Genomic DNA, 23,176 nt, shown 5'->3' with positions numbered 1-23,176 from the left:
TCATTGCTGACTTTTCAAATGATCTATTTAAGAATCTTTATAAGCAGAGCCCTTTTCTCTTAATAAAGATAAAGGAGGAATTCAGAAGTTAATAACATTGGTCTGCTTTACATGCTATACTTGTTTTCCCTCCAAATTATACGAAAGTCTTATTTCAAATGCAAGGGAAAACATTCATGTCCTGTAGTTTGAGACCTTACTACATATAATATCACTGCACAGCATGATACAAATTAATGTCCTTTAAGAGGGAGCTCAAAGGCATACATAGGTATAATACATGCCAAGAAGTTTCATTTAAATTTCCTTTGTTCATAAGGCAAATTTTTATATTTACTAATCCGTGGATAAATACAAGTATAACAGAAATACATAGAAAAAGCAACATTATATTCTCTTAAACTATGGGTTGACCTGTTACAAGCACACAATGATGTGTCTCACTAGGTGTGCATGTAGTAAAACAGATGGATTTGCCAACCAACAGTTAAGAAAATTAATTTGTTGAGCATCAGATTTTATATTAATGAAAAAAGAAAATTTGTAAGAATTATGTAAGAGAAATAACCTAACATTTAATGGCACCATAATAGCATGAACTATCAGGTTATAGAAATAATCTAGGTATTAGGTTATAGAATTAACCTAACATTTAATCGCACCATAATAGCATGAAAATTTAGAAACAGAAAATCAATACCTTGGTTTCTCTAATATAAACATATGTCTCATGCGATTCAAGCATTTTATAAAATGAAACATGAATCAAAGTCGTTACAGAACAACTAGTGAGTGAAATTGTATTATTTGCTGTCTCTTATTTTCAGTGTTGATTTTGTTAGAAAACAGTATCTTATGTTAAGACCAAAACTCTGGGAACTGTTGAGATTCTGACCACTAAGACAACTAGACCATGGGGGAAGCAAACATCTGTTTACATCTGCAGCCACATATGAGGTCCCTCATGAGACTTAGCGACAAGGTGTGTTTTAATGTGACAGCGTGTCTGCTGTGTCCCTAGCACATTGGGACCAGTACACAGTGTTATTTGTACATCTGCTGAGTAACATTGAATGTGTGGATAACTAAAGCTCTCAGTAATTACTTAAGAATATTTTGAAGCTTAATTCTGATTCTGTACTTGCATGACTGATTTTTCCTTGTGCTAAATTCTTCGTTGTTCTTGCCTCGATTGATCTTTCAGTGTCTATCACTTTATTAAAATATTAAATTCTCTAAGTGATGTTTAAATGAGGATGTGTTTTAGTCTCTTGGAGGTTTATTCATTGCTCAGGTACTTTCTCAATAACTATTCTCCTGTTTAAAATCAGCAAATATGATTAATTTGCCATATATTTATGATAGGTCAATATATTTATTATGGAAACATATAGCTAACTTGATTTGAATTAAACTGGCTTAGCATAAAGATCAATATTGTTCTGTTCCTACAAAATCACCTTGAAAAAATACTACTGGTTAAATAAAGAAGACAATGGTGCATATTTATAAGACAACAGGTATCAACTGGAGAAAACTCTTTGCAGTTGGCAATATTGGGAAACAAGGACACAGACAGATTTATGTCATCTGGCTACCAAAGAGCATGAAATATATGGCTCAGAAATTAATTGTAAAAAGGAACGAAAGCGTATTTAAGGACAAGACTCAGGACTATTCATGGAATGCATGAAGAAGGCTGATGAGGATAGCCTATAAGGCACAGTAACTCAGAAGTGCACCACCTATTTCTCCAGGCTTGAACAACCAAGTCTAAGAGTTAGATAAGGTAAGACAAGGTCAGGAAGTCTCAGGGCTGGAGAGGTGGTGATGTTGCTGAATAATTGCTTTTTAAAGCTGGAGGGGACTTCAGAGAGTCTCTCATTGAAAAAGAAAAATTAGACATAATTGGTAATGGTTTTGACTGCTGCAGAGTTAACACTTTACTCACAGTCCTACATATCTACTTCACCTGTAACTACAATTTTCCTGAAGACATAGAATAAAAATCAATTGTTCTAATCCATATGGGGAAAAAAAAAAAACTGCCAATGTGGTGTGACTAGCAAACCAATGGAGTTATGGCTTAAGCATGATGGATTACCTCTTCCACTGCCACTTATCTAATTACTTTCCCGTCTCCATTCCAGCAGGCATGTTTACTAGCCAAGCTGTATTACAAAAAGGATAGGATGTGGGTAGGCAAAGCAAACAAACAGAAACATCAAATGCAAAGTCTTTCATTTCAGAGGACTATTGCTCTCATATTCCACGTATCTCCAAAGAAAAGCAATCTCAACCGGGCGCGGCCTGTAACCTCAGCACTTTGGAAGGCCGAGATGGGTGCGTCACCTGAGGTCAGAGTTCAAGACAAAGGATGCATCACACCTGAGGTCAGGAGTCCAAGACCAGGGCAGCCAACGTGGTGAAACCCCATCTCTACTAAAAGCACAAAAAACAAAAAAAAATTTAGCTGGGTGTGGTGACAGGTGCCTGTAATCCCAGCTACTTGGGAAACTGAGGCAGGAGACTTGCTTGAACTCAGGAGGCGGAGGTTGCAGTGAGCTGAGATTGCACCACTGCACTCAAGTCTGGGTGACAGAGCAAGCAAGACTCTGTCTTATTTAAAAAAAAAAAAAAAAAAAAAAAAAAAGCAACCTCTCCACTTTTCTGAGACAGCAAGCACAGAGATGTTCAAATTAGGATGACTGTGCCATACTTCTTAATTATGTATCTGTATAATTATTAATAGTGCCCTCTTTTACTCACAAAAGTGCTCTGATTTGGACAATAAGTTATATTGTTATCCTAAATACATTGTGACAGGAATGCCAACTTATATAAGACACTAAAACAAATTTGACAAAATTCACTTTAGTAGATCATCTATTTAACATATATAATTCTACAAGTTTATAACCTACCAACACTCTCTAAGAAACAAGGATTTAAGCTATTTTTATATATTTGTTGTCTTTCAAAATGTTTCTTTTTGGCAAATAACTATATTTTAAAAAGTAAGGCATAGACTAATTGAGAAAACAAAAAAATATATAATTTCCTTATACTTTACTCTAAATCTTATTCAGTGTTGTATCATTTTTTAAAAAATTTTTGCTTTCTCTCAGGACAGCAAACATTTTTGAGATGGAAGAAAACCCGTAGATCGTTTACTTCAATGCCTTAATTTTACTATCAAGAACACTGAAGAGTTCAGAGAAATGAAATGACTCACCCAAGGCTGCTGGTCTATGTAGCGACCAATTAACCAGACCAGTAGCCTAATGAGACAAGTTGGTTCTGGATCTCCTGATTCCTAAATACTTGTTTCTTTCTGCATTCCATTCTGTCTCCTGGATTATATTCTCTATTTTATTAGGTTGGTGCAAAAGTAATTGCTAGTTTTAATTCAAAAGTAATGACAAAACCAGCAACTACTTTTGCACCAACCTAATAGAAGCCTCCTATCAGGAAGAACTTCATCAAAACCTAGCTTTGCCCTAAGCATCACGTTTTCCCACTGGAAAAGGGTAGATAAAAAAGCAAAGCGCCAAAAATAAAAATGATAATTTACCAACCTTTCTCTCAGGAGGCAAAGTACAGAGGTCTCTGCAAATGAGCATTTTAAAATGTCTTAGGCTACTGATATTTGATTGCTTTTTGAAGATTATGCAGAGTTCTCCCATCTCTGTCTTGTGATTGTCTTCAGTATGACCAATTGTTATTTTTATTTATTTTTTATTTTAGGTTTGGGGTACATATGCAGGTTTGTTATACAGGTAAACTGCATGTCATGGGAGTTTGGTGTACAGATTATTTTATCACCCAGGTAATAGGCATAGTACCAAATAGGTATTTTTTTCTGATCCTCTCCCTAATATCAAAGAAGAACAAGAACTTTGGGAAGGCTGGCCCATGAGACATCACTGGGAATTGTAAACTAATGTAAGAAAAACATAATCAAGACATGTTTCTTAATATTCAACTTAACACTTTATTTTATTGGCTCTCAAAGCAAGTGTTAGGATTAGTTTTGCTGAAGAATTTGAAGTTTTTGTTTGTTTCTTTTGTTTTGTTTTTGTTTTTCTGAGACAAGGTCTCACTCTGTCAGCCAGGCTGGAGTGCAGTGGTGTGATCACAGCTCACTGCAACCTCAACCTCCCCGGCTCAAGTGATCTTCCCACCTCAGCCTCCTTAGTAGCTGGACCACAGGCATGAGTCGCAGAGATAGAATGAGGATTTAAACCTAGGCTAGTATGGCCCTAAAGCATGTGCCTTTAGCCATTATGTTACCAGCAAAAATAGCCTTTGGATGGCAATGTGTCCACAATGAACATCTATCATTCACTTTTATTCCATGTTCATGTTTAGGAAGCAACATGTTTAAAATGAAGATAGCTGGAGTCAAGCACATGATAGCTTGGATGGATATATATATATTTATATATATATATAAAATATATATATATAAATATAAATATATATACACATACACACAAAAGGTAAATGCACAGAGTCATAAAACAGTAAGCTGGAAAACTTCAGGGCCAAAGACCCAGATCTACTTCAAAATGTCTCAAGTGCTTCATATGCAAGAATTGATCATAGAATTAATAACCAAAGAATCAAAAACAGATCTATCTAAGAGAATATAGTTTACAATAGCTACAGAAGTCATGAGATATTGGGAAAGATGCTCCTTCCCTAAAATAATTCGAACTTATCAAGGACACTTAAATTATCCAAACAAATAACAACTGCAGGATAGTTTAGCTCTAGATATTGTCAGATGAATATCTGGACTTAATATTCTTTACATTAATTTGTTTTATGTTTACTTCTACATTTACATATTCATATTAATGTTTATATTATTACATTATATTAATATTATTCCATTTTACTAGACCATGTGTAGGTCAGATAAATTACTTGCTAGAACATATCAGCTTATAACATCCCAGAAACCACCCACATAGGGTTCTTTTTTGCATAATAACAACAGCTCAGAAAGACTCGCACATCTAATCTTTTGCCTTTTCTCGGTAATCTCTCTGGCCTCCTTCAACACCATGTCAGGATATTCTGAGCTACCAGGCCACCTGAGCCTAAGACCCCAAAAACACTGAGCCCAGCTCATCAGATTCCTGGCTAAGTAGTTTCAATGTATGTAGCAGCCTCATTTGTTTATGCTTAATAAACTCATACCATTTAGAGAAAGGACTCAGATGTGAGTAACGTATGCTTCCCCTAGTAATGCACAGGATTAAGAAGCAAAGTAGAAGACAAAACTCTCTCCCTACTTCACATTTTTCTGAGTTCATTACTGCTGTGAAAAATGAATCAGATTTGAGTTGTTCCTAATCTCTGCTCTTCTGGTCTCCATCAGAGAAGGCAGCCAAACTGTGATGGGAGCCATCTGGGATGGGGACAGGAGACGAGAGAGAGCCCTGTAGTTTTCTTCTGGGGAAAAGCAGGCACAGGGGGTGGGTTGCTCCTGGAGCGGACAGCAACAACACTGACAGCTCATCATTTATTCTCAGCCTAAACACCAGTGGTAAGAGCCCCATCAGGTGGCATTGACAGAAGGAGGCCAAGGCAGGCACAGAGAAGCTTTAGGGGTGACTAAACATACACACTGTTGTATGACTGAACACTTGTATGTCCATCTCCTCTAGTAAAGCTTGAGGTTTTCTATGGCAGAGGCTATGTCTTAGGTACCACTGTTGTCCCAGCATCTTGCAAGGGGCTTGGCATGGGATTGATGCTCATAGAATATTTGCTGGAAGCAGGAATCAACGAATAGGGCCCAGCCCTTCTGGATTCCACAGGCTACTTCTGGCTCCTCAAACACACTCAGGCACATACACTTGATTTCAAGGACAAAGTTGCTGTCTATTTTTAATAAAGAAGCAGCTTGAGTGAATCCCATTTCTATTTCCTTACTCTCATACTGTCTTCTGTTTGCGTGAGCAAGAGTATGGACTAATTCCAGGCTTCAGTTCATTTTAGGCATAGCTGAAATCTAATCAGGGCTGTATATTCTGTCTCTGTCCCTCCGTCTGCCTCCTTTCTTCCCCCCTCCTTCTTACTCACCCTGCCTCCACCTCCTTCTCTGCCTCCCTCCATCTTTGCCTCTCTCTCTCTTTCTCTCTCTCTCTCAGGTGATATACAAATCCCAGGAACACAGATATACACATGGAACTGAATAGCACATTTTTAAAAACTGTGTCAAGTTAAGATTGTAATGGTTAGTGTGCAAGAAGGAAACTTATCCTTGTAACGTTAGGATTTTTCTTTTTCTTTAATTGTGCCCTAAGAATTAAAATCTATGCAAATAGGACTTAATTTTGCATTCCCACTTTTTCCTTAATAATTGTGTGTGTGTGTGTAAGACAAATGTTCTTTGTTGAAAGCTAACAGTTGCAGCCTTCTTTTAAAGGTTATAATTATATTCAAAAACATATTGCTATCAGGCTTACTCCAAATAGACAAATAATTTGCCTGCAAAAGGTAAAAAATTAAAATAAAACCACTTTGTTCAAAAACAAATTTGTTATAGAAACACCTGAACATTGGTTTTGTATAAAGTTTATGCAAGATATAACTGGATATTCATGTCATTTTAGGTAGAATTTTTTGTTTGTTCTTGTCCTCCAGAGAGAATTTAATTCAGAAATAAGAATAACTTGGAATTGGGCATTTAAAAAATATATCTAAAAATTCTATGTGCTGCGGAGGTTGGAATTCTAAGTTTTTATGAGATGAACTGCCATGCAGGTCACTTATTCTAGGAAAGTCTCCTAATAAATAATTCTTACTGTTAACCACCTCCAGGGTCACGGAATATAATGTTTAACCTCTTATTAGTGCTGACACAAGGTAACGGCATCCACTGATACTAATTCTTTGTTGTCATTAATTTAGATTGTCTGGTAACACATTAAAAAAAAAGACCAAGAAACTCATATTTCAATTCTGAAGAAAAGCTGCATTCATTATTCAGCCATATAAGGAAGTTAAATGCTACAGCACCAAAGCAGGCAATGATAGAAAACTAGGAATAAAGAAGTTTCTTTTTAAAAACTAGGAACAAAGGGAAATAAATATTGTGTGACAGAAAACAAACCAAACCCAACAATAACTAGGTAGGTCAGCTACACGGAGGGACTACAACATTTAGCATTCCCTTGCCTCTCAAACTCAGCTATTCATGGTCTTCTAGGTTAATGGAGAGTGGGGCACGGGGTGCAACGTGGTGAATACACGTTCTAGAATCCCAGAAAAGATAAATGACTGCTCTAGTTTCTCATCTTCTGAGCAGCATGAGCCTGTGTTAAGGTTAATGTCATTGCACTACAGCCTGAAACATACTCCTCCCTGTGTATGGAAGTCATTCAAAGGAAGAAACAGCCCTGAATAAAACTCTACGGGCATTACAGTCAAGCAATCCTGCTCAATTCTAGATCCACCCTTTATTAGCTGTGTGACCCAGAGAAAGTTAAATCTCTAAGCTTCAATTTCTTCATCTGTAAAATGGGTATAACAAGAGTAGCTATTTGATATTGTTGTAAAGATGAAGTCATATGGATACTTTAAGAATAGCAGGAAACTTGTTTAATAAATCTTAGTGTCATCACCATCATCACCACTACCACTACCACTACCACCACCACCACCACCACCACCACCACCACCATCAGCATCACCATCACTACCACCTCCAACATACCCAGAACCACCACCATTCCAACCACAACCATCACCACCACCATTACCACCATATCCAAAATCACCATCACCAACAACACCATGACCATCTTCCTCATTTTACAGGTGAGAAAGTTGACTCAGAACCTAAGTAACTGGCTGAAAGGCACAATGCTAGTAGGGGACAGAGACAGAGCTCAAATTTCCAAGTTGAGCGATCCCCCTAAGCCCATCTTTATCTCAGGAAATCTGTCATGGAAAAATGGTGTGGCCTTGGTTTCAAGGGTCACCACAAGGCTTCAGAATACCTAGGATCCCAGATATCTCATATGTAAGCATAGAAAAGCAAAAATAAAATAAAATAAACTGTATCTGGGAAATATCTTAGGGTATTTTATTAATATGTGAATTGCTAAGTATACTGCAACCCCCAGTTGCTCTGTTGTCATGAGCACCAGCCTGAAAGTTGAGGGACTCACGTTCTGCTTTTCGTTCTTACCTTCATATCTTCAACTGTCACCAAAGAACACAATGCCTATTCCCATATTTAGCCCTGTGGAGACACTGTAGGAAAGAAATAAATGGTCATCTACAGCACCAAGTCCTCAGGAGAAAGGCAGGAAATGAAAAAGAATTGTTTATTTAGCCTGGCTCTATAGTGAAACAGCTGTATAAGTCTGTGAAAAGAAAGGGCCCTGGCTTGGCTCAACCTTTGGCAAATAGATGGGTATTATATAGGCAGTGTGTCAAGCCAGGAGAGGAAGCAATGGAAGAGATTTCCTATAATTCTTTCCATATTGTTAATTGCTGCTTTCCCTCCCAGGGCCTTCTGGACTTCCCACTAGAAATTCAGGGCAGGAACTGCAAGGCACTGTGGGAAGACAGCAGCTTGAGTCCTGCCTGCCCACTCAGCACCTTCCATTGGGACCCTCAGCGGGCTCACCCAAGGCAGTTATGAAGATTATCTCAAATGCCACTTGCCCACAGTACATTCAGCTATCTTCTCACCCTTTCCTGCCACTGGCCCAGAGCCATTTAACTCTACTGTTGCAAGGCTAACCTTCTGAGTTTCATGGCATTTATATTGTAATAAGGGACTAATCGATGTTCTGCCCCAAACAATAAATCTCCAATGGCCAGATTTCAGCCATGAAGGGAATATGATGAAGATATTTTATATGAAAACCTCAGTTAGTTACCATGATATTACGATGTTGCCTATAGGCAATTTTCCACATCTCTGCTTTGTTAGCTGACAGAGAAGCAAAATAACAACAAATAACCTCTTGTATGTCTTAGACCCTCAAGGTTGCTCTACTCAAAAGTATTAAGTATGCTTAAATCTCCTTCCCTTGGTTAATGGTATCCTAAGGAAAGTAAAGCAAAGAAAACCTCTTCCCATTTCACAACTTAGTGTAAAATCCACTCAGATTTTACAAGATGATGGCAGAGTAATAACTCTGAGAAAATGGCGTGACAGTAGATAATTGTCAATGGCTAAGGACTCCTCAAAATCTGCTCAATGGTCATAGGATTAAAGTAAAACAGAACCATTCCTAGAAACCCAAGGACTAGTTAACACAGAGAAAAATAAAGTACTAACAATATTTTACTACAAATCTATTAAATTCTCTTTAGGACCTTCAAGAAGCAAAGTAGTATGGAAAAACAAGCACATAAACTTTTATTTCAAATAGAAAAGGGTTCAAATCCTAGATCCATAATTTATTGGCACTTTGAAGAAATTACTTAATCTAAGTTTCAATTTTTCCTCTGCAAGGTCACTTACTTCATTAGGTCATTATAATATCACATGTATAAAAAACATTTGAGAAAGTGCTTGGAAAATAGTACAGTAATACCATTAGTCTTCTAAATTTTGTGTTTTTTTTTTAAAATTATTTATTATTATTATACTTTAAGTTGTAGGGTACATGTGCATAACGTGCAGGTTTGTTACATATGTATACTTGTGCCATGTTGGTGTGCTGCACCCATCAACTCGTCATTTACATCAGGTATAACTCCATAGTCTTCTAAATTTTGTTTCTACACATTCCACAAACAAAAAGGGTTCTACAAACAATAATCCTTTAAAGGATGTACTCAGATTGGTTTAAATACCCTCATAATGATTTAAAATCCCATTATACAAAATGTACTTTCACTTAGCCTTTCATTAATTTTGATAATGGTCCTGTCTATTGAAACTGCCCATACTCTTAGATTTACCAAGGTTTGATTCCATCTTACAATGCACATCCCGTTTTTCTTTTAAATTATGCTTTTGTCCTCCAAAGGCAAATGAAAATATTTTGTCTAAAATCAAGGCTTCCTATAGTTTACAAAACGTCTTTGAAATGATATTTCTCCTTATCAGAATATGCACCATCTCATAATCTCCCATTTTAGAGTATAAGGAGCATATTTTTTCTATTTCCTTTATAATTCTTAGCCCACTACTGGCCATAAATCCGTAGCTTATTAAATATGTGCAGATTAACTGATATATAAATTCTCCTCTGCCCCTAATCCAGTAAAGCAATCAGCCTTCTATGTAATGGCCTTGAATGATGACTAAGAAAAGAGCCCGTAATTTAAACACTTCAATATGGCTGAACTATGAAATCTCAATTGCTAAGACAAAATTCATTTACATAATGATACTATAACCCCAAGCTTTAATTAGTGCTGGAAAAATAAGATTATAATAGCAAATGTGGCTATCTGGTTGCCTCGGTAAACAACCTTTCTGCACATAATCAATTTAGGCTCCTGCAGTACTAAATTCAGACTCATAAATGTTTTTGGCTCTTATCTTATTTTTATAATAGCTATGCATTCAGAAAACATGCATTTATAAAAACTTGTAGCTATAATTTAGGTTTGCAGATGATACTATATGTGATTTGGCTCTAAAAAGAGATAAATATTCTGGTCTGAAAAGATAATCCACTAAAGAAGAAATCCATTCAAATGCTAAAGTTATTCCATACAAATTTCTTACATTAGCACATTACCTAGGAAAATTCTATGTCAATATGAAAGTATGCTCTAAAGGTAGCAGATAAAATTCTACTGCTATAAAGTAAAGCCTGAATATGTTGGACTTAAATTAGTATGTCCTAACAGCCTTTCTTGTCTTGTGATATTTTTTCTAATATTTTTCATCATTTCTGATTTCTCCACACAATTATTCTTCTGTTCTGATCACTTCAAGTTTTTTTAATATCTTCATTTCATCTTGTTTACATCTGACTGTCTTAATGTATTTCGTTTTACTCTCAGAATTGAATTGCCATCTCATAAAGCTAAGTCTAGAGAGAATTGCATAGAATTCTCTAGAACAAGAATTCTATAGAACAAGAAAATAACACAGGTCCCATAAATAGCAAAAATAAAATATTTATTTTCCCTGGAATATGATAATAATTCTGTAGAACCCATATGATACTGAAATTTTATTTCCTTTCTAGTCTTTTTTTCAAAAAGAGTAAAATGTGATATAAATATTGAGCATCAGACAGCTATATTTGTTGAGATGTCTTATACATACTATGAAGTTAAAACTACACTTAAAAATATAATAGTTGTTCAAACAAAATTAAGTTTGGGTAGGCCTGTTGTTTAATATATTATACTATGACTAGGAACCTCTGCTAAACTGATATTCTAAGGAGTATATTAGGTAAATATTCTAATTTACATACTCTGATTTTTCAACTCTGTATTTTAAATATATAATACTAAATGCTCAAAATCTTTTGAATCGTCTTCCAAAAATAATATTATCACTGGATTATAACTAAGTAATTAAATTTGATTTGTATCTACATTAGTTAATTAGCCTTAACATTTTTCCAAAACAGTTAAGCTAATGTTAGACTTGAAATACCAAACAATATTTTGTAATACTTATTACCATTAAACTAGAACCATTAAAGAACAATCATTAACAGCACTTCAAATTTGTGGATATTACCTACCAAACCACAAATCAAATTAGCATATTCTTCATTTATTTTTTATTAGCTGTTAACATTAGACAGAATTCCCTGTTGTAAGTCAAAATTGGTTGGCATTGGTTTAGTATGTGTCATTGACTGAGTTTATAAAAAAGCATGTGCTAGCTGTTAATTATATCTATTTAATGGGATTTTGCTTTGTAATTTTAAAATGTTTTGCTGAATATATATTTTATTAGAAATTATAAGCATCACTTATCACTTATCAAGCTGAAATAATTCAACTCATTTATGTGAAAATATGAATAAATATGTATAGACATTTTTATATTATAAATTTAAATGATGACTTGTACACTAAAAACAAGATCAAAGATTAGGAATCTATCTTGTTTTTGGAATCGAACAATCAGTAACGCTATACTGCCTCTTATTTTCCATCCTTGATCAATTTGGAACTTATTTCTACCTTGGTTAGGGGCTTCTTAAAATTAGCCTTTAAATTTAGGCTTTTCCAGGAATCTCTTTATGGTGCTCTGGAAAGAATCATAAAGTCTGGCTTTGTGCACAACTTTAAACCAACAAAATTTTTTTTCAAAGTACTTAATAAAGCTTAGTGGTGCCATCAGCCTTGTTTAAGTACTGTAGGTTTTGAAGGAGGACATCTTTCAAGATTAACTATGTAATTTGATGAGATGTAAATTCATTCTTCAAGATAAGTTGGGTTTAGTCTCCATAGCCTGGCTCCATTGCACGATGACAAACTCTTTCACTTGGATCTGACTGCAAGGAAATAAGACGACTGCCAAAGGAAAAATGATCCATTAAAAAATAATGTTTTCTAAGCTGCTAACAGGGCACCACAACTCCAGTTGACCCAGCAATCACATTACTGGGTATATACCCAAAGGAATATAAATATAAATCATTCTTATTATAAAGACACATGCACTTGTATGTTTATTGCAGCACTATTCCCAATAGCAAAGACATGGAATCAAAATATCTTTGATAATACGTTTTTCTAGAAAGCTTGTGTTTGAATCCTGGTGCTTAATTTAAGGTTAAGTCCCAGCCAAACAAATTTGTACAATCAATAGGCCTATTTAGCATCTACAAAGCTTATCAGTAAAAAAAACTCTATGAAGTCAAGATGAAATCTCTTCAAAATTAAAAATATATAAAAAAGTAGGTCTGTAATTTCATTCCACTTATAAATTAAATGCTTTGCCATTTCTAAAATTTCACATTTCAGTTGAGCAAATGAAGTATAGTAACAATTTTATAGAGCAAGAAACTTGCGATTGATCTTGAATACTCCTAAGAACAAATATACAGAGATGGCATGAATTATTAGCCAATATTCACCAACTCCACCAATGTTTACCAATTTTCACAAGAAATCTAAATTTCTAAAAATGGAATTTGGCAATAGTCCTTCCTTAGCAAGAATAAAATCAATTTAATTGCATACGATGAATGTTTTTTAAATGGAACTTGGCAGAATAAGTTATTCTATCAAATCAATGTCAATCCTCTTTAAAAATCCTTTTCCTTTTTCTTCTGCATTGTACCACCCAAAAGAAGGTTATTTATGGTTTAGTAAAAGTCCTGAACAGCAGAATAAATAGGGAAAAGCTGCTTTTCAAATAAACCAGCATAGAGTCCTTATTCTTAAGAAAAGGTAAGATTAAATTTTCCAAAGAAAATATGCTTAGTCAAACAAACAAAACAAAACACAGATTTAAGGTGTTTTAAGGGTTACCCTTATGAGTTCATTCAACAACATGAAATATACCTTTAACAATATGCAATACACTTTTACATGGATTACAAGTACTATATACTACAGAAGGGTTCAATAATTGAAATGATGAGAAAACATAATTGTTAGGGAAAATAAAATCAATAGGGAACGAATTCCTAGCAAAGGAATAAAGTTCATTTGTGTTAACCTGAGCATACGTGAACTTTCCAATGCAAGACCATTGAAAAAATTCTTTCTTGCATATGAAGGATATTAATTTGCTACTAGATCACTATCTTTCAGTAAAATAAGTATCCCAACAAAACACATCTCAATAAGTGGAACACTAACAACATTATAATTAACACAAAATAGATATTAATCAAAACAAAAACACTATGCTCCCTACACACATCAGAAGATGGATATTAGAATCCCTGTTTTGCTTGATTTCATTGTGATACGGTACTCGACATTACTTATCACTATAGTGTAACAACAAAGAGATGTAAGGACACTGAAAGGCTCTTTCAGGAGAATCTGTTCTCTCTGCCCATCCCCTCCCTTTTTGGTTTGTTTTCTCTCACTTTCAGTAGGAGAAATTTCATATTTAAAGAGCATGCATTCACCATTTGGCATATCATATGCCATTATCATAAGAGTTAACTATTTTAGAAGTATATTTATATATTTATTTTTCTTCCCTGAAATTTCTAAATGTCCAGTGCTTCAACCAACATAATCATTCATTTCAATGTCTTCTGTTGTACTGCAGATATTATAGGCAGCCTCCCTGCCAGTCTCCCTCTCTCCCTCCCTCCCAGAAATTGTTCATAAAGTCAAATTTTCTGGTTTGCTTTTGGTGAGTTGAGTGCAACACACTTTCCTAGGCAAAGGGGGAACAGCCCTCTAAATACCAACTCTTAGTGGAAGAATCACTTACAACTGGGTACTTCATATTACTACATGAGCACAGTGCCACCATAAAGTACCAAGAGGAAGAATAAATTGTTCCTTCTTTTCTCTGATCTGCTCCCTGACAACTAGACACATGGACAGAACCTTATTTCTCTATCACTGTATCAGCAGGGTAAAGGATTTGTTTAATAAGGATGTAAAATAAAACTAGACTGGAACTACAAAAGGGCTGGATGGACTTTCCCATATTGGCATAACACTGAAGAAGCAGGATTGGTTATGAAGTCATAATTTAGCATTGGCATTTAAGCAGAAACGTTAACTTATATTGTCACAAAACACAATGTCACATAAAAGCCATAAAAATATTCTCAGTCAGCCCTGGTAGCCAGGAAATTCTTTTCAGAGGTGTTTCCTTTTTGGGTTTTCTCAATCTGTACTCAGAAATGAAGTTAGAGACCTATTGTGATGTTTTAAATATTCCTTTTCTGAGCATATACCATGTAATTCAAAATAGAAGACAAATTTTTCAGCCTAAGTTATCTGATAAATCGTGTCCCATTACTCATTTTATCATAGTCACAATGTACTTAAAATGTGTAAAAGTATAAAAGTAAAAATAAAATTCTGATGTAAATAAATTTAAGATCTCTATGTGTAGAGCATATTGACAATTGGCACCCAAGCAAAGACTGATATTTTGAAAGAGATCTTGTATAAAAGCTATTCCATTCCTCGTATGCTATTTAAAAAATGATGCACAGACTCACATTCATAAACACACTGAAACACACACACACACACACATATAATATAGAACTTACACAATTTCATCATTCTGGAATTCGAGCTCTCCACAAGTGTCCTCAAAATCCTCCCCTCCACCTCTGGCAGTCCCTTCGATGGTTTTATATGGAACGATAACATTTCCTCGAGCTCCAGATGTTCTCAATACTTTCACCTCCATGATGCCAATGCTCTCACTCACATGAGTCACAGGTTCCTCAAAAGTAAAAATGCCTGCGTGGTCATCATCAAAAATAGTTACAGTGGCAGTGGAGGGAGATCCGAGGCAAGCAAGTGTAGAAACATGATTGGCTTCCAGTATGCCATCTTCTGAAGCTTCAGAAGATACTTTGACATTGCTGAGATGCACAAGGAAATTTTCATCCTCCTCAAATATATCATCATCTATGATACCCACTCTGATTTCCTTCTGGGTCTCACCAGGCTTAAACACCACAGTTCCTTCAGTAAATTCATAATCAGACCCAGCATTTGCTGTGCCGTCCTCTGTTCTAAAGTCAACAAACACAGTGTTGGTCAAATCACCACCTCTGCGGATAATGGTAAGGGCCACAGTACCACAGTTCTCCAGACACTGATATGTCCCTTGTTCAAAGAAGATCTTACTAACGGGGTCATTTTCAGTCACTTCAGTGTTGACCTCGTGCATGCTGACAGCCTTCCTTGCTTGGTCAGCTGCATGCCTCTTTAAAATGTTGCCAGCTCCAGTCATCAGGCGAGTAGCTTGAATGCGATAAAATGCTCTACTTTTTTGCTGCTGACTTAGGACTTGGTAGTTAGCTAATTCTATTAATTGCTCTATTTCTTTCTCTGGATGTTTCTGCTTAAGTTCCTTCAGAATCCTAGCCATTTCTCGCCTAGCTTCTTCATCATCTTGGTCCCTCTCATCCACCTCCAGAACCAGAGCACCATCTAAGAAATTTTCAACATGAGAATTGACCACTTTCCCATCCATTTCAATTTCAGTCTTGGAAGATGGCCTGTCTCCTTCATGTTCAATAATCATCCCCCTCTGCTTGCCAGCTCGATACCTCTTGTAGACATACTTGTAAAACAGAAGTCTCCTATCCGCTACCCAAGCGAACACAACACAGATGGGAAAGAAGAAGAAAGTAAGCAAACCTTCCCAGACCTCCACAACGCCAGGAGAGATGACAGACAAAATAATGTAAAGCCAGGTGTAGGCAAAGATGCTCCAGGCTGCCGTCACAAAGAACACACGCAAATGCTTAATCTTCCTTGTCTCTCCATCAGGGACCACGTAAACACAGAGTGCAATAATGATGAACATGTTGAATGCAGCACTTCCCACGATGGTGCTAGGACCGAGGTCTCCTGCAGTGAAGTTATGGCCACACACTTCAATTACTGAAAGGAGAATCTCAGGAGCAGAAGATCCCAGGGCCATCAAGGTCAGGTTAGAAACTGTCTCATTCCAGATCCTCACAGTTGTCTTGGTGGTCTCTCCATTGGGTTTCTTTATGGTTATTTCTTTTTCTTGAGATGTGATGACTTCTATAGAGGACATGAACCGATCAGCTATGATAGAGACTCCAAGAAACATGTAGACCATGGCCACAAAATACACAGTAGCTCTAGCAATTTTGTCCCCAAAAGAAGGGTCTTGGGGTTCCCAAATGGGCAAAATCACCCCTTTCTTACAGTAATATGAGCCAGTACATTCACCAGTTTCATTTCCTTCTCCTTCCATTTCTGTCTCAGCAATTACGTAGTCCACATGGGAAAATAAGAGAGCCACAATAACTAACAGATGAAATCCCATTGAAAAGGTGGGTGAAAGACTTAATCGCCGCATGTTGTACACGACACTTCCAACTGTCAGAACCTACTGGTAAAAACAAGATGGGGGAGAGGGCGGAAAAAAAGTCATGTCATTAGAGCTGCATCCAAAGCATTACTAATTATTTTTATTACTCTTACCAAAATGTGTTTATATTTGACCATCACAAAATCTATGGTGAATGATTGCGTTCTAAGACTCCATCAGTGACTAAGCAATCCTTTGTAAAGTTTACAATTCAATCTTTCTGTGAATTTACTACATGGAGTACCCATTCACTGAGTAAGATATACAATTGACTCATTGGAAAGGAAAAGTTCAATTTATATAGCCTTGCCTTATTAAACACACGTTTATGCATGCTAATAGCCAAAAAACACAGGACTTTTGAAGCATCAAATAATTTCCTCCTTTTTACTAAAGCAGATTTTCTTCTAAATTTGTGTTAGTACATCTTCTTCCAAAAACGGTTTCAATGCCAAAAGCACCTTATTATAATTGATGCTTTGAAAAATCAGACCCTGAAAAAATCCCACCAATACAAGGCCTGGTGATTATCTTAAACACCAGAGAGCATCTTACACTGTATTTCATGAAATCATGTCCTATTGCTCCACACTTACTTGGAAACAGAAAACTTCAAGCTTGCCTGAAATCAAAGCTCAATGGCATTTGTTCTTGAGGAGAAAAAAATTCTGCTGTAACGCAGTATTTCCACACATTAAGTACAGTTTTTAAAAGCATGTTTTGATGAGAGCACATTTCTTCCTAATTTTCAGCCAGCCCAGGTCTGCTGATACATTAGTAGCTGGGCATCTGGTTCTTCAAGCACAGCTCTTCACATCTGTGTACAGAGCCTGTTTTTCTGCAGGCTGGAAAGGGAGATAACCAGGCCAAGGCCTACTTGTGGGTAAGAGCCTGGCAGGCTATGGAATCAGCGTCACCAACCTTAAAATGTTCCTTCTCGGTGTCGGTCATATTTTCCATGGTCATTCTAAAATACATATTAGTTCTGTCGAGGGTTCAAAGTGACCAAAAAATGCAGGACCAATAATTCCACTTAAATTAGCTCATGTGGCATGACAACAGTGACCACAAAATATACACATGATGAAGGGCTGTAGGCAAGGAGGGCCATGGTAACAGAGTCAGTGAGCGGCACACAAAGCTTGGTAGGCATAGTGGTGGACTCAGCCACCATGGCCTTAAGTTCACCTACCAGCTCAAGCAAAACTCTACTCAGACCTTACGTCCCCTCTGCTTCCAGAACCTGGAAGGGAGGTGAGCGGAAACTGAAGTAGAGGAAGGTCTGCTCCAAGTCAGGGTAACTGTCTCCCAGGCCTTGCAGGAGGGACCAGTTATGACATCAGATAAAGCAGCAATAGGAAGAAGCCCTGAGTCAGAACATACCCTTAATGTCCTGGAAAAAGTTAAAAGAGGAGCTGGATTAGAGGCTTTCATAGCTTCAGGCTGGCTGAGAGCCACCCTACGTTCGCCTACACTCTCTGGCTCATGTTTGCTCCTGATGGCTTATTCTGCAAACTGCACCAGGGCCCAGGAGAACACCCCTGCCTAGGACATTCTGGCAGACCCTCAGAGATCCCCCCATAGCCTAAAGCCCTTTATAGCTCATCACTACAGAGAGATAAGTTTCTTTGACATTTTTCCCATACTAAAGACAACCAGAGGAAGGTTATAGCAGAATTTGAAACTAAGTAAAAGGCTGAAAAATAGAGGCAGCACATTCTCGAAATATGCAAAAGTTCATGGTCAGTATGTCTGCTCGTTCAGTCTTTGAAAGGTTTTAGGATTTCTGCTTGAAACAAGGTGAAATTCAACCATCCTGCAAGAATGGTGGAAAATCTAGTTCCAACTCCCTTGTGTATCCATTTCATCCACAAATATTTATGCATGCTTAATATGTATTCTAGAAAGACTTGCTAGGCTCTCTTCTAGATCCTGGGAATTCACCAGTGATAAAACAAAGTCTGTGTTCTCACAGAGCTTATAATCTAATGGTGGAGGAAACAAACAAATATAAGTATCAGAAGGTTAAAAAGTCCTATGGTACATGTATGTGCAGAGCAATATAAAGACGACAAGGAGTGAGTGTGTGTGTGTGTGTGTGTGAGAGAGTGTGTGTGTGTATACACATGGCATGCATGATTTCATACTAGATGGTTAAGGAAGGCCTCTCTGATAAGGTAACACTTGAGCAAAGTCCTAAAGGACACGAAAGATCAAGTCTTGTGAATATCTGTAGGAACAGAATTCCTAGCAAGTGCAAATGTCCTAATGGGAACCATGCTTGGCACAGTCTCGAAACACAGAAAACCAATGTAGCAAGAGGGCAATGCACCAAGGGGGCAGGGCTCAGGAGTGGGAATGGATCATGGAACACTGAGTTGCCATAAGACATGAGCTTTGATGAGGTAGAAGATGAGAATCACTGGGAGTTTCTAATCAGAGGGTGATATGATCTGATTTTTCTTTTAGAAGGATCTCTCTGCTGGTTCAGTGCAGAATAGACTAAAGGGACAAGGGTGGACACAAGGAGACCAGCTTTGGCCTACTCTATAAAATCTAATTTATAAGTGATCCCAATACTTGGCAGGTATACAGAATGATATAGAAGATATCTAACATTTAAAATGGTGAAAGAAACCTCTGTAGTGATCCTTTTGGAAGATATGCAATTTAAAATGTCTTGGGGACCTGAAAGAATCAGAAAGGTGAAATATTTGTAATAAATAGTAGTACTGAACATAAACACTGAAGAGAGATTCAAACTTGTGTCTGTCTCCAAGACTGATATAATTAACCACTCCCTTCAAATGACTGCCAAATCGCATCATTCCATTCTTCACATTTCAGCCAAAATGAAATTCCTAAAGTGCAGATCTGACACTCTTCACTTCCCTTAAAACTCTTCATTGGTTTCCTGCTTCCCTGAGGATAAAGCTCAAAACCCTTAACAGGCTAAGACCTTTTATAATCTGGCATCTGAGCTCCAGAATATGGAAATTATTCCCATTCCCTGAACAATGTAACAATTTCTTATATCCAAGTCTTCGCAGATTATTCTGTATCCAAAACTATTTTGCTTTTTCCTTCTTAGAAGCAAGTTTCAAAAGAGCTGAACACCAAATTATAACCAATTTCCTGAGAGAATACTAGATTCCATTCTTAAACAGTCATGGACACCATGCTAAATTCTCTCTATACATATCAATTATATTTAATATTTACATTAGCCAGCACTGCCATGTTACAAAATTCCTAGTGTTGCTATTTCCATTACAGTCCATGAGAACAGCACCCCTGGAGTTGTGCAATGCACAGTACCCTAACAATAATCCTAAATAGAGGGTATTATTAGCCCATTTGGAGGTTGGATAACTGAGGCTTAGATAGGTTAAGTACTTGCTGAATGTCATACGGACAGTAAAACCCTCAACTAAGACTCAACCCCTGGTCTTTTTCCAAGACTGATATAATTAACTGCTCCATTACATCATCCCTGATAGTGTGTGAAGTAATCCTTGAGAACTATTGGGGTTGGCTTGGACTAGCCCATTGGAAAGCCTCTTGGCTTCCATGTAGAATCAGGAGGGCCTAGTTAGCAAAAGACTTGTGGAAGGTTTCCAATAGCCTGGCTTTTATCTTATGGATTAGACTCAAACAGACAAGCATCAATAACGGTGATGTAACATGAGGGCTAGCACGCTCCTAGAGACAGCTGCCCTTCAATCTGGTCTTTTAGCAATTGCCTGGCAACCTCTTCCTGCATGCACTGTCAGGGCAATCTCCTAGGCCAGCCAAGAAAAAGCCCTGCCCTTTATCCCTTCCCTAGTCCACATCCCACAATATGTTCTTAGCCAAAAGGTCACCAGATGTCTAAAGATAGACAGATCAGTAAAAATCCATCATCATTATCAGAGAAAAAGAAAGGGGGCTTCTGGTGTTAACTAAAAACATTACAATTATATTCAAAAGAGGGGAGCATTATAATTTGTGAACAGTGGATACAACACACTGATGTAGCTTATTGGCAATGAAGCATCTGGAAAGAACTCTCTGGAGTTGAATTTCTTTTTGTATTAAATTAATACCAAATCCAAATGCCCGTGAAGATGTGGAATAGGTGTTACCTAAATGCAAGTTCCTTCTTCGTCCTTTTGTCTCCTTTCTTTCAGGGTCTTTCCTCTATCATCAGATTCAAAGTAGTTCTACTTAATTCTCCCATTTTCCCTCAAATATACATTTCCATATAAATTAAGCAGAAAGATAAGAATAGAGACTGTGGATATGTTGATTTGTTGCCTGGCTTTCTTATATTCTGCCTTAATTTACCAATACAAAGTATAGGCTGATTTTTATGGTGGATTCAGATCAACTCGTACAACTACAAGCAGTACTAACTTAGGAATATCCATTACATCTTCCAAATGATACTTCAGCATAGTATCAGGAATACCCAATTTATCTACTGATCACTGTTTATTTTAAAACAAAACACAACCCATCACCTACAGATTACAGACCCAAATGGCACTGACAAAGGATGGTAAAAAGATATCCAGCTGTGAGTAGTCCAGCCAGTTGTGTTGGAGGAAGAGGTCACAGCTACAAGGAATAGAAACCCACATCTGCAAGAGATAGATCATTATCAAACTGCTTTTGTAAAGGATGAGGGAGAGCTTTTGGAGCAAAGAGGCCTGAAGAGTGGTTGGCAGCAGTGACCACTCCCTGCTGGAAGCTATAGCCAGTTTTGGCTACCAAGGAAGACTTGACTCAGAGCAAAGGCATATGCTGGCATTCCTACCAGTCCAATATATTGGACAGTCAGCGTAATGGCATGCTCTTGATTGGCAGCTGGGGTTATTCCAAGGAACTCCTTGATGGCCTTCATCAGAACTTGGAATTCCCTTCTATGTAATTCTTGCTGATTTAAAGCCTCAAAGGTAAGCAATTAATCTGTTTCTAAGGCAACATTAAAGCAACCATAAATCCTTATCCACTACCAAGGCAAGCACTTCCAAATGCTTCTAGACAAAGAGATGATGCCAGAGGATGAAGGCTTTTCTCATCTGACCATCCCATCTAAAGTGAAAATTACTGCCCTGGCTCCAGCCTCAGGCTATCAGACCATGGCCAGACTTCAGGGAAAAAAAAAAAAAAAAAAAAAAAAAAACCTCATTTACACAGAGACTCTCTGCTAATACCTATTTTTCCCCTCCAAAGAGAGACTTTCCTGTCTGCTGTTTAATACATTGGGACAGGTCCTAAAGGGGATGGGCTATGAGTGGTCACATCATAGGCTCCAGCCTTTTTCTTAAACTCACAAAACAGAAGTCAGGTCCCTGCCTTATGTCTGAAAATACCTGCTGAAATTGTTCAGGAAAGGAAGAAACTAGGGCGAGGGTAGGCAACGTGGTCACAAAAGGAAAGACAGGCTTAGGATACAAAATAATGAAGTTGTTGAAAACTCATGAGATGCACCGTTGGCCCTTTCCTCTACTGTATTTTTCTAGATATCACTTACGACTTTTTTTTGTTTGTTTTTGAGACAGAGTCTTGCTCTTGTCACCCAGGCTAGAATGCAGTGGTGTGAACTCGGCTCACTGCAACCTCTGCCTTCCAGATTCAAGAAATTCTTCTGCCTCAGCTTCCCAAGTAGCTGAGATTACAGGTGCCTGCCAACCACACTTGGCTATTTTTTTTTTTTTTTTTTTTTTGTATTTTTAGTAGAGACAGGGTTTCACCATGTTGGCCAGGCTGGTCTTGAACTCTTGACCTTAGGGAATCTGCCCGCCTCAGCCTCCTTAAGTGCTGGGATTACAGGCGTGAACCACTGTGCCTGGACAGCTCTTATTACTTTTTACATGTTTTATAGTTTATTCAATGGTTCTATTTATTGTCTTTCTCTCTTCAAAAGATGCAACTCTCTAAGGGCAGGGATTTTCGTTTCTTTTTTTCATTTTGTATTCCCAGTTCCTAGAGCACACCCTGGCACACAGAAGATGCACAACATCTGCTTATTAAATGAGTAAAGTACTGCTCATAAGGTCATGTGTTGATTCACCAAATCTCCGGTGGTAAATCAGAATCTGGGAAATGGGCCTAAGCATTTGCAGTTAAAAATGTCTATGTGAAATGGTTGTACCCTAACATAAGCAGAGTTCAAAATCAGATTGTAAATCAATGTCAGTGTTAGAAAGAGAAGAA

The 23,176-nt window shown here is 37.2% G+C and overlaps 1 protein-coding gene across 28 annotated transcripts in view; it reads right to left on the bottom strand.

Moving 5' to 3' along the window:
* The window catches only part of SLC8A1 (solute carrier family 8 member A1), a 395,108-nt gene that overhangs the window by 292,182 nt on the left and 79,750 nt on the right, over nt 1–23,176 (bottom strand). For 15 of the 28 annotated variants that reach the window (XM_015433734.3, XM_065527146.1, XM_074011917.1 and 12 more), the window contains exon 2: nt 15,165–16,996. In XM_015433734.3, the coding sequence (XP_015289220.1) occupies nt 15,165–16,963 (1,799 nt within the window). In that variant the 5' untranslated portion in view covers nt 16,964–16,996. The remainder of the gene's footprint in view (nt 1–15,164; nt 16,997–23,176) is intronic. The other 13 variants (XM_065527144.1, XM_015433735.3, XM_015433751.3 and 10 more) reach the window with 1 other exon arrangement.

The sequence above is a fragment of the Macaca fascicularis genome, chromosome 13, assembly GCF_037993035.2.
Source record: "Macaca fascicularis isolate 582-1 chromosome 13, T2T-MFA8v1.1".
Classification (NCBI taxonomy): Eukaryota; Metazoa; Chordata; class Mammalia; order Primates; family Cercopithecidae; genus Macaca; species Macaca fascicularis.
This window is presented reverse-complemented; position numbering and strand designations above follow the sequence as displayed.